This window comes from Rhinopithecus bieti, unplaced genomic scaffold (assembly GCF_001698545.2).
Source record: "Rhinopithecus bieti isolate Rb0 unplaced genomic scaffold, ASM169854v2 scaffold_12155, whole genome shotgun sequence".
Classification (NCBI taxonomy): Eukaryota; Metazoa; Chordata; class Mammalia; order Primates; family Cercopithecidae; genus Rhinopithecus; species Rhinopithecus bieti.
The window spans coordinates 1,424,470-1,440,320 of record NW_016807423.1 but is presented as its reverse complement, the minus strand read 5'-3'; the positions used below and the strand labels follow the sequence as shown (position 1 = coordinate 1,440,320).

The following is a 15,851-nucleotide window of genomic DNA, read 5'->3' as shown; positions in this document are numbered from 1 at the left end:
AGAAAGAAAGAAAGAAAGAAAGAAAGAAAGAAAGAAAGAAAGAAAGAAAGAAAGAAAGAAAGAAAGAAAGAAAGAAAGATGGCCAGGCATGGTGATTCACTTCTGTAATCCCAGCACTTTGGGAGGCCAAGGTGGATCACTTGAAGCCAGGAGTTCGAGACCAGCCTGGGCAACATAACGTGACCCTGTCTGTACAGAAAAAAATATATATAGTCCAGAATGGTGGCATGTACCTGTGGTCCTAGCTACATGGGAGGCTAAGGCCAGAAGATCACCTGAGCCTAGAGGTCAAGGCTACAGTGAGCTATGGATGGTGACACTGCACTCCAGCCTGGACAACAGAGCAGGACCCTGTCCCAAAAAATATATAAAAATAAAGAAAGAAATGTGGTAGGAGATAATTGGAGAAAGAAGAGGCTGCATGTGGGTTGGGTTTAAATGCCAATATTCAAATTTGTCCTTTTTTATGCTGTGAGCACTATTCTTGAGCAGGACCATAAACTAAACAGGGCAGTGTTTTAGGAAGATTAATTGGTAGCTCACAGGATCTCTGAAGGTAGAAGAGAGATCACCCCAGCCCAGTTCCCCTGACCAAAGGCTTTTTGGTACCATTCTTCTGGCAACAAATCATGTGCTGCCACCTGGTGACAGCTCAAATAACAATTTTCCATATTGCTGTTTAATATTTCTGTTGAGGTTGGGTGTGTGGGCTCAGACCTGTAATCCCAAGGGCTTTGGGAAACTGAGGTAGGAGGATCTCTTGAGCCCAAGGGTTTGAGACCAGCCTGGGCAACATAGTGACACACATCTCTACAAACAAAAATCTTTTTTTAATTAGCTGGGTGTCGTATCACATGCCTGTAGTACTAGCTACTAGGGAAGCTGAGGCAGGAGCATCACTTGAGCCCAGGAGTTCGAGACCAGCCTGGGCAAGATGGTGAAACCCTATCTTTACAAAAAGAACAAAAAATTAGCCGGGTGTGGTGGCGCATGCCTGTGGTCCCAGCTACATGGGAGGCTGAGGTGGGAGGATCACTTGAGCTCGGGAAGTTGAGGCTGCAGTGAGCTGTGATCTCGCCACTGCATTCCGGCCTGGGTAACAGAGTACAACTCCATCTCAAAAGAAAAAAAAAGTGGACCCATGCAGTTCATGTTCCGTGATGTCCAAGTAGTGAAAGGATTAGGATCATGAGTCACAAGGCATTTTTTAATGAAATAGAATAGAAAATATCTGTATATCACTCCTACTAAGGATAAAAATTAAATCATAACATTTTTGTTTCAGTTAATAAATCTACACACATATTTACTAGGTCACAATGTAAATTGTATTTCTTACTGGAAGTCACAGCCAAAAAATTCTTAAAGCCACTGTATTAGAGGCAGAGAGAGCGAAAGAAGAGACCAGGGAACAGGCTGCTACAGAAATGCAATCTGGGCTGCTAAGGATGATGTGTGGAGATGCCAAAGAGAGCCTCAAACAGCAGGAGCTGGGGCTAGGCACGGTAGGAGCTCACACCTGTAATCCGAACACTTTGGGAGCCTGAAGTTGGTGCATCAGTTGCACCATGGCAACATGGTGAAACCCTGTCTCTACAAAAAATATTTAAAACTTAGCCAGGCATGATAGCGTGTGCCTATAGTCCCATATATTATTACTTGGGAGGCTAAGGTGGGAGGATTGCTTTAGCCCAGGAGGCAGAAGCTTCAGTGAGCCAAGATCATGCCACTGCACTCCAGCCTGGGCAACAGAATAAGACCTTGTCTCAAAAAAAAAAAAAAAAAAAAAATGCCAGAAGCTGGAGATGAGGAAAGGTAGCCTCCTACTGTCCAGATCCAGGTCCCATCAGAATATCTCATCCTCCTTTGCACCCCCTAGCACTACTGCCCCAGCGCAGTGTCCTACCTCATTCTCCTCACCAGAATGGGAGCTCCCATTACTTTTCAAGTTCAACTGAGCTTGCACTCAGAAGGTACAGCTATAGGCTGGGCACGGTGGCTCACAACTGTAATCCCAGCACTTTGGGAGGTCAAGGCGGGCAGATCACTTGAGGTCAGAAGTTCAAGACCAGACTGGCCAACATAGTGAAACCCCGTCTCTACTAAGAATACAAAAATTAGCCAGGCGTGATGGCGTACACCTGTAATCCCAGCTACTTGGGAGGCTGAGGCAGAAGAAACACTTAAACCTAGGAGGCGGAGGTTGCAGTGAGCTGAGATGGCACCACTGCACTCTAGCCTGGGCAACAGAACAAGACTCTATCTCAAAAAAAAAAAAAAAAAAAAAAGATATAGCTATAAATGTCTATGAACTTGGATTTCAGGGGTAGAGGTTATAGAAAGCACTTCAAGTAACAGGAAGATAAACAGGTACAGCTGATTCTATCCCATGTGGGTGCTGACTCACAGAAAACACATCAGGGAGAGTTAAACCATTTTACTGAAGCTGGGCAACAAGGATGGGCAAGCTGTGAAAAGCCTCAGTAGAGAGGACAGATAATAGCTACATCAAGAGGGTAGAGGCAGGCAGTCCAGAAAGAGGGCCTTGGGGGGGAGGGTGGGCAAAGAAGCCTTCATCCCACTACTCTTAACGAGTCCTTACAAGTCATTCAGGAGCATCTTGAGGCCCCAAAGGAATAGGCCCTCTTGCTTAAGACTGTGGGCATGGAGCTGAAAGCTGCCGGGCTCCAGTATAGAAAGGGTGCTTCTCTGGGGATCTAAGAGGAAGGAAAAGGGAAGAGAAAACAAGTCATCAGCAAGCATTGTGATATGCACAGAACTAGGCCCTAGGCCTTTCTAATAGAGAGGGACATACAGGACTGACAGGATAAATAGCAACAGATATCAATGAATTCACAGAAAGGCAGAGACTCCATTCTACCTAGCGTTAAATAATTAGGCAGCTGGCATTCAGGTACCATTCAGATTTAGCCTCCCCCAAAACGGAAATCCTTGTCCTTATCCTCACCTGGCTTCCATAAAAGTTCCCAGCTACTGTTACTGTCCAGAAGACTGAATGAAGAAACAGACATGGTAATGGTAGTGGCCAGAGGCAGCTTAGATTGGAGAACATGTATGGAGGTCCTGGAAAGGGGAACAGAACCAGAAACAGAGATGATGATGATGTGTCAAGGGGGCCCTACCGGCACAGAACTGTCCTCCTTCCTGAGGCTAGGACTCTGGTCTCCTCCTTCTTTTTTTGTTTTGTTTTATTTTGTTTTTGAGATGGAGTCTCACTCTGTCACCCAAGCTGGAGTGCAATGGCATGATCTCGGCTCACTGCAACCTCCGACTCCTGGGTTCAAGCGATTCTCCCACCTTAGCCTCCTAAGTAGCTGGGATTACAGGCGCCCGCCATCATGCCCGGCTACTTCTTTTCGTATTTTTAGTAGAGAGGGGGTTTCACCATGTTAGCCAGGCTGGTCTTGAACTCCTGATCTCAGGTGATCTGCCAACCTCGGCCTCCCAAAGTGCTGGGATTATAGGCGTGAGCCACTGCGCCCTGCCAATCTCTCCTCCCTCTTTAACATCCAAACATACAAAGGTACCTCAGTGACTCTATATCAAGTAGAGAATGCCCTTATGGGCTACAACCAGATACTCATACTGCCCCCATCAGCCCATGCCAAATCTAGGATAGCTGAACTTTGGTCCCCAGTGTCTGACCTGTGAGACAATTCCCCTCCACTGGCACAGCACCCACACCCCCTGACCTGAGGAGGTTGTGTTCCCTCCAGGCATCTTGGTCCTCTGTCCTGGCAGCCTCCAGGGTATGAACCTTGCCTTCCTGGCCATATTGCAACTGCTTCAACATCTGCCAGATCATGGGCTCAGGTGGAACCAAACCTCTCCCTCTCTCCCTCGCCATGACTGTCCTCTTCAGCACACTTGGAACCCTCATGTGGACAAGGACAGTTTCTCATGGCCGGGAGCAGAAGGGTTAGGAAGAAGAGCTCTGGAGAGAGAGTCACCACAGGGAAGAGATTAATCGAGACAGGGGCAGGAGAGGGTATCCTGGCCTCCCTGCAGAACAGCATAGACAGAGAGAGGAAGGGTCCTCCACAGAGAAATATGCAGAGAGAAGTCTGAACCTAGTCCTACCTTCCAACTGCCAAACTGAGCCTGTCATCCCTCAGCCAGCTCAGTTACAGCAGCAGTTGCTGGCGTTGGCCCGCAGATGAGAGAGAATGTAAGGGGGCTGTTCCCCAACTTCTTTCCTTCTCCTTCCCTGCCTGTGACCAGCCTGCTGCCGAAAACTGAGACAGAAACATTCTGGCTCAGCCATTGGGAAGCTTCCAAGCTGACTGAAAAGACTAAACTCACACCATGAGAGGCAAAGAGTGCAACAAACTACTTGGCCACACTTCTCAGTAGCTCAGGCAGTTGGAGCCATGGCCACTTAATGGGAGAGCAAGAAGACTTTCCAGACCGGGTACAGTGGCCCACACCTGCAATCCTAGCACTTTGGGAGGCTGAGGCAGGTGGATCATTTGAGGTCAGGAGTTCGAGACCAGCTTGACCAACATGGTGAAACCCCATCTCTACTAAAAATACGAAAAAAAGTAGCCGGGCATGGTGGCAGGCATCTGTAATCCCAGCTACTCAGGAGGCTGAAGCAGAAGAATCGTTTGAACCCGGGAGGCAGAGATTGCAGTGAGCCAAGATTGCGCCATTGCAACAGAGCCTGGGCAACAGAGTGAGCCTGGGCAACAGAGCAAGACTCCATCTCATAAAAAAAAAAAAAAGAAGAAGAAGAAGACTTTCCAGAAAAGCGGACAAGGAAACACATATTCACCCCCAACCTTTTACTTACTCAGCTGGTACTGCAGCAACTTCAATTCCTTCTGCATAATCTCTGACTCCTTCCACAGCACTGTAGGAGTGACAGCAGTGCTATTCTAGAGTCAATCAACAAATCCAGAGTAAGAAGGCCACCAGCCTCCCAGAATGCCAAAAGTTCAAAGGCCTCAAGAAGGCAAGGGCTTGCCCATCACTTATTCAGTCTGCAGTTCCTGAGGAAGGCCATTGGTAGTACTGCAAGAATGCAGTACTGGTCCTGTTTGCATCTGGGCTTGGGCTTGCTCCCACACCTGGCTCCGAAGGCCCTGCAGTTACCTTCTCAGCTCCTCCAGGCATTCCTCCAGGAGAAGAGCCCTCCCCTTTGAGGCCCCCTGCAGCCACCTTAGTGATGCCGTAGTGGGACAAGTTGGGAATCATCCTCTCTAAGAGTTTCACAAGACCCTAGATACTCTACTTGCAAAACAAGACACGTGCACACACAACAGGTGTGTGGCAAAATTGTGTGCATACGTATGAAGCTGTGTATATGAAGAAAATAACTGGCCAGATACATTCCAAGATACTGATCTGGTACTTCTCCTGCTCTTGCTCTTCTAGCAGGCACTGCACTGCCTACCTTAGTACCTCAGTCACCTACCCAGGCAGAAAAAAACATATGAGCTACTGTATAACAGCTTTTCCCAATCCCTAGTATCCTCATCTCACACAAACATCACATATACACACCAAGGATTCCAAGCCTCACCTGAGCCTGAGATTGAAGCTGGGATCAAAGAATAGTAACCTCATCCCAGAGAGAGGATGGGCTCTAGGACTCAGGGCAGCTCAGCCTTTGTAGGACTGTGGGAGTCTCTAAAGCCCAAGGCTGTCAAGCTTGGACTCCTGACTGCAGAGGCAAGTGATGAGAGGAAATCCAGGTCCCAGCCAGGTCCCCGGCTGAGGGAATAAGGAAGGGTTAAGTGCAGGGTCTGTGTGGGGAAACAGAGTTCAGGAAAGGACAGAGTTGGAATTTGGAAGGAGTAATGGATGATACAGGCACTGGAGGAAGGCACAGAAAGAGAAAGGGCTTGGAAGTAGAAAGAGTTACTTACCTGAGGTGGAGACCCCAAGAGGATACAGCCACTGCTACAAAAGAAACAGTTGCACAGGTCAATGAGCTCTGAGAGTCCCTTAGCCTGCCCACGCAAACTGGGGACTTCCACCAACCCCTCACCTTAATCCGGGCCACATTTCCATCAGTAGTGTTGAGAAGCACATCCGGCTGCTCAAACCAGCTGAGGCTCCTACTCATATCTTGTGGCAGGGGAGCGGCAGGGGTCTGGCTCCCTGGTGTCTTGTGCTTACTCTCTCAGCGGGGGATACCCAAGGTACAGCCCAGGAAAAGCCACCACGTTAGATGGAAAGAGGGTAGTGGGGATGCAACTTGGAGTAGGGGCATGCACTATCAGACCAAAACTGCGATCCTGGGACTAGGGAAAGGAAGGACGCTCTTGGGAAACTGGGGGGAAAGCGGGATACCCTGATGATACGCAGATATCGGTGGGGGCTGAAGGTGCCAGAACCTGGTCGAGACCTCCCCAGAAGCAGTACACTGGCGCCACGACGCCAAACCTGTGTCAGTGACAACTACCGCCGCCGGGTTCAAAACTTCGGGTTGGTTTTGAAAGTCCGACTTTGGACTGGCTGCCGCTGCGCCACCTGGGAAACTGAGTTCGCCTCTCGCTAACACAACTGGCGATGGAGGCGGTGGAACTACCTTTCCCTGGAAGAGACACGTACGTGCACACCCCCACCGTGTAGCTTGCCGGGAAACTGAGTCTTCCTTATTCCGTGTAGCTGTCTCCAGGAATCAAACAAACTACGCATCCCAAGATGCATCGCGCATAGCCAATCCTGTCCCGCTATTTTACCCATTTCCTATCTGGGAAATGGAGTCGAAGTTGACTCAAAACGTAACAATTGTCCTTGAGACTTCATTCCCCGGCAAGCTCAGCGTGTAACGTGCGCCATGGAGCCGAAAGTCGCAGAGCTGAAGCAGAAGATCGAGGACACGCTATGTCCTTTTGGCTTCGAGGTTTACCCCTTCCAGGTTAGTTTATCCCTCCTGCTGCTCTAGGGCGAGATATATGATTGGCTTCGTTGCAACTGGCGTGAGGCCTCGGGAGCCTCTGCTCCTCCTGGGTTCCTGCAGCCCAGTGTCCAGGTGACAACAGGGACAGGGTTTCAGTGGGGGCTTGGGTTAAAAAGATAGTGGTCGAGTCCGGGCGTGGTGGCTCACACCTGTAATCCCAGCACTTTGGGAAGCTGAGGCAGGCGGATCACCTGAGGTGAGGAGTTCGAGACCAGTCTGGCCAACATGGTGAAACCCCATCTCTGCTAAAAATACAAAATTAGCCGGGCGTATTGGTGCATGCCTGTAATCGCAGCTACTGGGGAGGCCGAGGCAGGAAAATCGCTTGAACCCATGAGGCGGAGGTTGCAGTGAGCCGAGATTGCACCATTGCACTCCAGCCTGAGCAACCAGCGAAACTCGTCTCAAAAAAAAAAAAAAAAAAAGTTGTCCCATGTTTGTCCTTCTACCCCCATGTAGTATAATGCTGGATTGGTTAACAGGAGACACCATATGACCTGTAACGTGTGTGGCTCAGATTGTCACCTATATAATTTACAAGAAGAAAGGGACCTGTGAGGCAGAGTCACCTTGGAACTTTCTAAAGGATTTAGGAGAGGTCAAAGCCTAGAAGGTTTGCATAACTATGATTTAGGTCAGCTGAAGAGGGATGGGCATTCCTGGTGATGAACAGGCAAACAATTGGCTGGTTTGTTCCCTCTACCAACAGAAGGATAATTCATGATATTTTCAGTCATCAGTGCTGGACTGGGTAATGAAACTTTGTACACTCGCCTGGCACAGCAATCCCAGCACCGCACCCCGACCCCCATTTACACAGTTACATTTCCCCACATCAGTGCCCTGTGCACTGAGCAGTTAAGTTACAAAGCTAAATCAACTCAGCTTGAGCCCTCTGCCTGTTGCTTAAGAGACTACCCACTTCCCATTCCTTCCACCGAGTGGCTCACAGCAGACCTGGGAGAGGATATAGAGGGAGAAGTAGGTTGGGTCTAGCTTGAGACTGGTCTTGCCAGAAAAAATGGAATTGAGCTATATATGAAAAGATAGATTGGAAGGAAGGAGGGTTATGTACATCCCAAATATCAGAAAAGGCTTGAGTAAAAGTGTGGAGATAGTGGTGTGGTGTTACCAAGTAAAAGGGCTTGATGCCTGATGTGCTAGAAGCCAATAGTATGACACTGGGTTTTTGAGAAAACAAAAGCTATTTGTTGTAGATCAACCTTTAACTCTTTGAGACACTGTTTCAGTGGATGGCAGGTATGTGGGAGAGTGAAAATACCTATCTGGCAAGTTGAGTAGACCTGGGTATTAGGAGTTTTTGTACTGAACAAAGCCAACTGCAGCCCTGCCTGTCACCCTAGGCTCCTACCTCTCACCTCCCTACCCTCACATCCAATCAGCCACAAGACCTATAAGACTGTCTACTGAATCTCCCAAGTCCATTCCCTTCTATTCCACCCGTCTATGCTGTGGTCCAGGCCACCATTTCTCACTTGGATTACTGTAATAACCTCATTGCTGTCATTTTACCTCCAGTCCATCCTCCACACTGCAGCCAGTTTGATCTAAAACTGATCATGCTAGTTTACTTCTTAAATCATCAGTGGCTCTTCACTGTCACCAAATTAAATCCATATTCTTTAAATTGTTATTCAAAGCCAATCAAAATCTCACTCCTATTGATCTCTCCAGCCTTCTCTCCCTCTGATTCCCTCTACAGACCCTTCACTTCCACCAAACTAGACAATTTTCAAATATGCCCAGGAATTTTCTGCCAGTGTGTTTGCTTATGCTGTGACTTCTGTTTATTTTATTCTTTTTTTTTTTTTTTGAGACGGAGTCTCGCTCTGTCGCCCAGGCTGGAGTGCAGTGGTGCGATCTCGGCTCACTGCAAGCTCCGCCTCCTGGGTTTACGCAATTCTCCTGCCTCAGCCTCCCGAGTAGCTGGGACTACAGGCGCCCGCCATCTCGCCCAGCTAGTTTTTTGTATTTTTTAGTAGAGACGGGGTTTCACCGTGTAGACCAGGATGGTCTCGATCTCCTGACCTCATGATCCACCCGTCTCGGCCTCCCAAAGTGCTGGGATTACAGGCTTGAGCCACTGCGCCCGGCCCTATTTTATTCTTTATTTATTTAGAGACAAAGTCTCACTCTGTCCTCCAGGCTGGAGTGCAGTGGTGCAATCATAGTTCACTGCAGCCTCAAACTCCTGGGCTCAAGTGATCCTCCCACTTCAGTCTCCCAAGTAACTGACTCCAGGCATGCACCGATACTCAGTGTCTCACTTTGTTGCCCTGGCTGGTCTTGAATTCCTGGCCTCAAGTGATCCTCCTGCTTTGGCCACCCAAAGCACTGGTATTACAGGCATGAGTCACCGCACTCAGTCTGTGACCTCTTTTTAAAATACATACCAGTGAGTTTATGCCTTTTTTGGTGAAATATAAATAATAAATAAATGCACACCAGATTCTCCTCCCCACATCAACCTGACAGTTGACCAGTTGACTTTCTAGCCTTCAAGACTTAGCATCCAAGAAAGCCTTTTCTTTTCTTTTCTTTTCTTTTCTTTTTTTTTTTTTGAGACAGAGTTTTGCTCTTGTTGCCGAGGCTGGAGTGCAATGGTGCGATCTCAGCTCACCGCATCCTCTGCCTCCCAGGTTCAAGTGATTCTCCTGCCTCAGCCTCCAGAGTAGCTGGGATTACAGACATGCACCAACACGCCCAGCTAATTTTGTATTTTTTTTTAGTAGAGACAGAATTTCTCCATGTTGGTCAGGCTGGTCTTCAACTCCCAACCTCAGGTGATCTGCCCGCCTTGGCCTCTCAAAATGCTGGGATTACAGGCATGAGCCACCGTGCCCAGCCACAAGGAAGCCTTTTCTAATTTCAGAGGACCCCATCTGACCCTGTCATTGTACTAGCTATAGTACCGTCATTTCTGCTGTTCTTAGTTGGTTCTGCCTATTAGAACTTTCTGTGGCCAGGCGTGGTGGCTCTCACCTGTAATCCCAGCACTTTGGGAGGCCAAGGTGGGTGAATTACTGGAGGTCAGGAGTTGAAGACCAGCCTGGCCAACATGGTGAAATCTCGTCTCTACTAAAAATAGAAAATTAGCTGGGCGTGGTGGTGTGCACCTGTAATCCCGGCTACTCAGGAGGCTGAGGCAGGAGAATTGTTTGAGCCCCGGAGGTGGGGGTTGTGGTGAGCCGAGATTGCACCATTGCACTCCAGCCTGGGCAAGAGAGCGAAACTCCATCTCAAAAATAGTAATAATAATAACTCAATAACTCTCTGCCTTTCTTCCTTTTTTTTTTTTTTTTTTGAGATGGAGTCTCACTCTGTTGCCCTGGCTGGAGTGCAATGGCGCCATCTCGGCTCACTGCAACCTCTGCCTCCTGGGTTCAAGCAATTCTCCTGCCTCAGCCTCCTGAGTAGCTGGGATTTCTGCCTCTCTATTCTAAGTTCCCTGTCATATAATACATGAACCTATAGTAGATATGAGGGGGAAGAGACCTAACCACAGCAGTCACATTATTAGTTGAGCACCGACACAGACTTCACTTATCTGTTACAGCAGTAAAACCAGCTACAATCAAACGAGTAATGGTCATCCCACTCTGTCCCAGTAATGCACAACCCCAGGTAGCCTGTGTAGACCTGTGTCAAGTGTTCTGCACTATGAGTCAGAAATCCCCAGTAAGTGATGCAGGTATATCCATAGCACTTCGTGTGAACAGCAGCAACCTCCACAACTATGTGATTTAGCAAGTTCATTGCAGGTTATGTTACAGGTCTTTGGTTCAGGCTTCTTGTGACAGTTCTTCTCCATGTTCAGTGCATAAATGTGGGTGTAGACAGTGTGTTATAGGTGAATCCAATTTCTTGGATGTCCAGGCCAAGTGGACAAAAGCAAATATTGTGTGTTCTAAAACTGAAAATAAAGTTTACATTAATCACATATTTGCTTTGCTGATTGGTCAACCTCAAAAACATAAGCTTGCTGGCCAGTCACGGTGGCTCACGCCTGTAATCCCAGCACTTTAGGAAGTCGGAGGCGGGTCGATCATCTGAGGTCAGGAGTTCAAGACCAGCCTCACCAACATGACGAAACCCTGTCTCAACTAAAAATACAGAAAATGAGCCAGGCGTGCTGTCAGACACCTGTAATCCTAGCTACTCAGGAGGCTGAGGCAGGAGAATCGCTTGAACCTAGGAGGCGGAGGTTTCAGTGAGCTGAGATGGCACTGCTGCACTCCAACCTGGGCAAGAGAAAGACTATCTCAAAAACAAAACAAAACTGGATCAGACATATCTTGAACCCAGGAGGCAGAGGTTGCAGTGAGCCAAGATCGCGCCACAAACTCCAGCCTGGGGAACAAGAGCAAAATTCCATCTCAAAAAAAAAAAAACAAATACAAGATTCCTGTTAGGGGTGTTGAGCGTGGTAACAAGAAAGTCTGTCAAAAGCAGGAAAATCCCATCCTGGGCAACATAGGGAGACCCTGTTTCTATAACAAATTATTTTTTTGTTTTAATTAGCCAGCCGGGTGTGGTGGTTCACACCTGTGGTCCCAGCCACTCGGGAGGCTGAGGTGGGATGATTGCCTGAGGGAGGGAGGTTGAGGCTGCAGTGAGCTGTGATCACCTCACTGCACTCTAGCCTAGGTGACAGAGCAAGACTGTCTCAAAAAAAAAAAAAAAAAAAAAAAAGCAGGAAAACCCCTGATGGGCTCAAGTCAGAGGTTAAGTATATTTCTAGCCTGTTTGTCAGCGTCAGTTCATCAGCTGATAAAAATGGTTTTTTTGGCCTGGCATGGAAGCTCACGCCTGTAATCCTAGCACTTTGGGAGGCCAAGGTGGGCAGATCAGTTGAGGCCAGGAGTTCGAGACCAGCTTGGCCAACATGGCGAAGCCCTGTCTCGACTAAAAATACAAAAAATTAGCTAGGCCTGGTAGCACACGCCCATAATCCCAGCTACTTGGGAGGCTGAGGCACAAGAATCACTTGAACCGAGGAGGCAGAGGTTGCAATGAGCCAACATCATGCCACTGCACCCTAGCCCCTGGGTGACAGTGAGACTGTATACATTTTTTTAAAAGGGTGGGGGGCTTTGTTTTGTTTTTAAAGACAGGTTCTCGCCGGGCGCGGTGACTCACGCCTATAATCCCAGCACTTTGGCAGGCCGATGCAGGTGGATCATGAGGTCAAGCGATCGAGACCATCCTGGCCAACATGGTGAAACCCCATCTCTACTAAAAAAAACAAAAATTAGCTGGGCGTAGTGGCGCACGCCTATAGTCCCAGCAACTCAGGAGGCTGAGACTGGAGAATCACTTGAATCCTGGGAGGTGGAGGTTGCAATGAGCCAACGCTGCACCAGTGCACTCCAGCCTGGCAACAGAGTGAGACTCCATCTCAAAAAAAAAAAATTAATTAAAATAAAAAAATAAAGACAGGTTCTTGCTCTATTGCCCAGGCTGGTCTCAAACTCTTGGCCCCAAGCAGTCCTCCTGCCTCAGCCTCCCAAAGTGCTGGGATTGCAGGTGTGAGCCACCATGCCCAGCCTAAAAACAATATTTTAAGAAACTGCCTAGGCTGGGTGCAGTGCCTCATGCTTGTCATCCCAGCACTTTGGGAGGCCAATGCAGGTGGATCATGAGGTCAGGAGATCAAGACCATCCTGGCCAACATGGTGAAACCCTGTCTCTCTTAAAAATACAAAAATTAGCTGGGCATAGTGGCACGCGCCTGTAGTCCCAGCTACTCCGGAGACTGAGGCAGGAGAATCACTTGAACCTGGGAGGCGGAGGTTGCAGGGAGCCAAGATCACGCCACTGCACTCCAGCCTGGGCAACAGAGCGAGACTCCGTCTCAAAAAAAAAAAAAGGAAAGAAACTGCCTGTTCTCTCCAAATTCATCTCTAGAGTTAGGGTTATATAGCCTGGAACTATGGTGTTGTCTTTGATCTGTCTATATGGAGATGCTCTGGACATAGTGAAGTTTTCATCTATTATAACCCCTTGACCTTCAACGGAGACATAGCTTGCTGCTGCTGATAGTTTCCCCTGGCGACATATCAAAAGGGTAAAGAAGTGCTGGTTGGGAAGAGACTGGTGGAACCACATCGTTTTGTGTCATTTGAGGATGAGTTGGGCTGTGGCATAAACAGCATTGAGGGTTCAGGTGGTTTTCTCCCTCTCAGGCTCGGCTGCAGCAACATGCTTCTCCAGATTAACAATATTTTTCTGAACAACTGTTATAGCAACATATGTTGATTCTGCTTTGAGAAATCTCCAGTCTTGCTTTTGTCTTAGAATACCTTCAAGGTGTTGAACTTGGAGGACAAGTGCATTGACAGCCACTTTGACTGTTCCTGTGCCCTCATGCACCTCAGTCAGTTGTGGATTTAGGAACTCTGCTCTGTGGGGCCTCATTCCTGGGTTTTCATTTTCTTTTATTATTATTATTATTTGAGGCGGGGTCTCACTCTGTCGCCCAGGATGGAGGGCAGTGGCACGATCTTGTCTCACTGCAACCTCTGCCTCCCAGGTTCAAGCGATTCTCCTGCCTCAGCCTCCTGAGTAGCTGGGATTACAGGCGAGTGCCACCATGCTTGTCTAATTTTTGTATTTCTAGTAGAGGCGGGGTTTCACCATGTTGGCCAGGCTGGTCTCAAACTCCAGACCTCAGGTGATCCACCTGCCCCAGCCTCCCAAAGTGCTGGGATTATAGCTGTGAGCCACCACGCCCAGCAGGGTTTTTCATTTTCATTGGTTCATTTGCAGTTGGATGAGGCCTGAATTATTTGTTATCAGTCAGTCCTTCAATAAATAAATAAATAATTCCCTGGGCCAGGCTCGGTGGCTCACGCCTATATAATCCCAGCACTTTGGAAGGCCGAGGCAGGTGGGTCCTAGTGAGGCCAAGAGTTCGAGACCAACCTGGCCAACATGGCGAAACGCCGTCTCTACTAAAAATACAAAAAATAGCTAGGCATGGTGGTGCACGTCTGTAATCCCAGCTGTTCGGGAGGCTGAGGCACGAGAATCACTTGAAATCTGAGAGGCCGAAGTTGCAGTGGGCCAAGATCATGTCACTGCACTCCAGCGTGGGTGACAGAGCAAGACTCTGTCTCAAAAAATAATTAATTCCCTGTCAAATTCAGTTGAATTGCTCGTAAAAATAAATCACATAGCATCAGTGAAAATTCACTGAATGAGTGAGCTGGAGGCTGGGGCAAAAGTGGGAGGCCTGAAGGTTAAGGTGTGGGCCAGGCTAAGGCCTAGACTGGCCCTCTCCAGCCTGGCCTGAACTTTCTGTTTCAGGTGGCATGGTACAATGAACTCTTGCCTCCAGCCTTCCACCTACTGCTGCCAGGACCTACCCTGGCCTTCCTGGTACTCAGCACACCTGCCATGTTTGATCAGGCCCTCAAGCCCTTCTTGCAGAGCTGCCACCTCCGAATGCTGACCGACCCAGTGGACCAGTGTGTGGCCTACCATCTGGGCCGTGTTAGAGAGGTGAGGAAGGCTGTTTTCCCCCATCTCCCAAAGCCACAGCTGCCTCCAGTTCCTCCAGGCTCAATGCAGGATCTAGACCTAGGGCTAGGAGCCACTTCAAAGGTGAAATAATGTCCTAAAGTCAGGCTTGACATTCTGTGATCTTTCCTCATTCTGCCTTCTCACACACCCAAGTTCCACCACCCTCCTCTACCAGTACCCCAGTGTGTAATCAGTCTCTCTCACCCTACACTGATGGGCAACTATATGAACCTCAGACCAGCTTTTCCTTGACCTCCAAGTGGAATAGGAATGAGTCCAACATTCCCCAGGTGTTGCTTTGCCCTAGACCTGCAAGCTTTATGCTGTCCTTTTGAGGACAGAACAATATTCTCCCAACACACACTCACATATACACATAACTATGTACACACCCACTGGATCTCCCCAAAGCTGGCCATGCCTTCCTCCACACCAGGACTTGGGTATTTCCCTTCAAACATGGGCACTTCTGGAAATAACTATAACTATGTCCACACTGGAGCCTCCCAAGTTAAGGTCATGTTTTCCTTTCTGAGGACAGGACCATGTTCACAAACAAACTAGGGCTCCCTAGGATAAGGTCATAACTCCCCTCATGCTGACAGTACCTGTATCTTGTCCACTGTTCCAGAGCCTCCCAGAGCTGCAGATAGAAGTCATTGCTGACTACGAAGTGCACCCCAACCGACGCCCTAAGATCCTGGCCCAGACAGCAGCCCATGTGGCAGGGGCTGCTTACTACTACCAACGACAAGATGTGGAGGCTGACCCATGGGGGAACCAGGTGAGAGGGAAAATGTAAATAGAGACTGAGACAGACTGGTAAAGGCCTCTCCCTACCAGGTCCCACATTCCTCAGCCTTCCCTGGATGGATTTGTTTGACACAACCCAGAACAAATAAGCTTTGTCCTGGACAGGGGGGCAGTCCTGTCACATGTGATTGTCTGACTGGGAACTTGTGAGATCAGAAAACCTAGTCTGCAGAACCATCTTAGGATAGAGGGGGCACAGCCGTGTTCCGAATAGTGGTGAGACTGGGAAGCCCAAGACCTTCCTTGTGCTCAGAATAGTTTATGAAAGGGTTTGCCGCCGGCCGGGCGCGGTGGCTCAAGCCTGTAATCCCAGCACTTTGGGAGGCCGAGGCGGGCGGATCACGAGGTCAGGAGATCGAGACCATCCTGGCTAACACGGTGAAACCCCCGTCTCTACTAAAAAAATACAAAAAAACTAGCCGGGCGAGGTGGCGGGCGCCTGTAGTCCCAGCTACTCGGGAGGCTGAAGCAGGAGAATGGCGTAAACCCGGGAGGCGGAGTTTGCAGTGAGCTGAGATCTGGCCACTGCACTCCAGCCTGGGTGACAGAGCGAGACTCCTTC

At 48.8% G+C, this 15,851-nt stretch overlaps 2 protein-coding genes across 3 annotated transcripts in view; one reads left to right on the top strand and one right to left on the bottom strand.

Moving 5' to 3' along the window:
• Positions 1–2,318: 2,318 nt before the first annotated feature.
• On the bottom strand, positions 2,319–6,618 carry CCDC163 (CCDC163 homolog). Of its 2 annotated transcripts, XM_017881796.1 has the most exons (5): positions 6,014–6,560; positions 5,892–5,925; positions 3,714–3,955; positions 2,969–3,084; positions 2,319–2,717 (listed from the first exon to the last, which is right to left on the bottom strand). In XM_017881796.1, exons 3-5 carry the CDS (start codon positions 3,899–3,901, stop codon positions 2,599–2,601), a joined length of 423 nt encoding a protein of 140 aa, XP_017737285.1. In that variant the 5' UTR covers positions 3,902–3,955; positions 5,892–5,925; positions 6,014–6,560; the 3' UTR covers positions 2,319–2,598. The 2 variants fall into 2 exon arrangements, with proteins under 2 accessions (XP_017737285.1, XP_017737286.1); XM_017881797.1 differs by lacking the exon at positions 3,714–3,955 and having other exon boundaries at positions 6,014–6,618.
• MMACHC (metabolism of cobalamin associated C) overlaps positions 6,534–15,851 on the top strand; it is a 10,014-nt gene continuing 696 nt past the window's right edge. Inside the window, exons 1-3 of the mRNA XM_017881795.1 lie at positions 6,534–6,889; positions 14,261–14,455; positions 15,108–15,260. Of these exons, the coding sequence (XP_017737284.1) occupies positions 6,809–6,889; positions 14,261–14,455; positions 15,108–15,260 (429 nt within the window). The 5' untranslated portion in view covers positions 6,534–6,808. The remainder of the gene's footprint in view (positions 6,890–14,260; positions 14,456–15,107; positions 15,261–15,851) is intronic.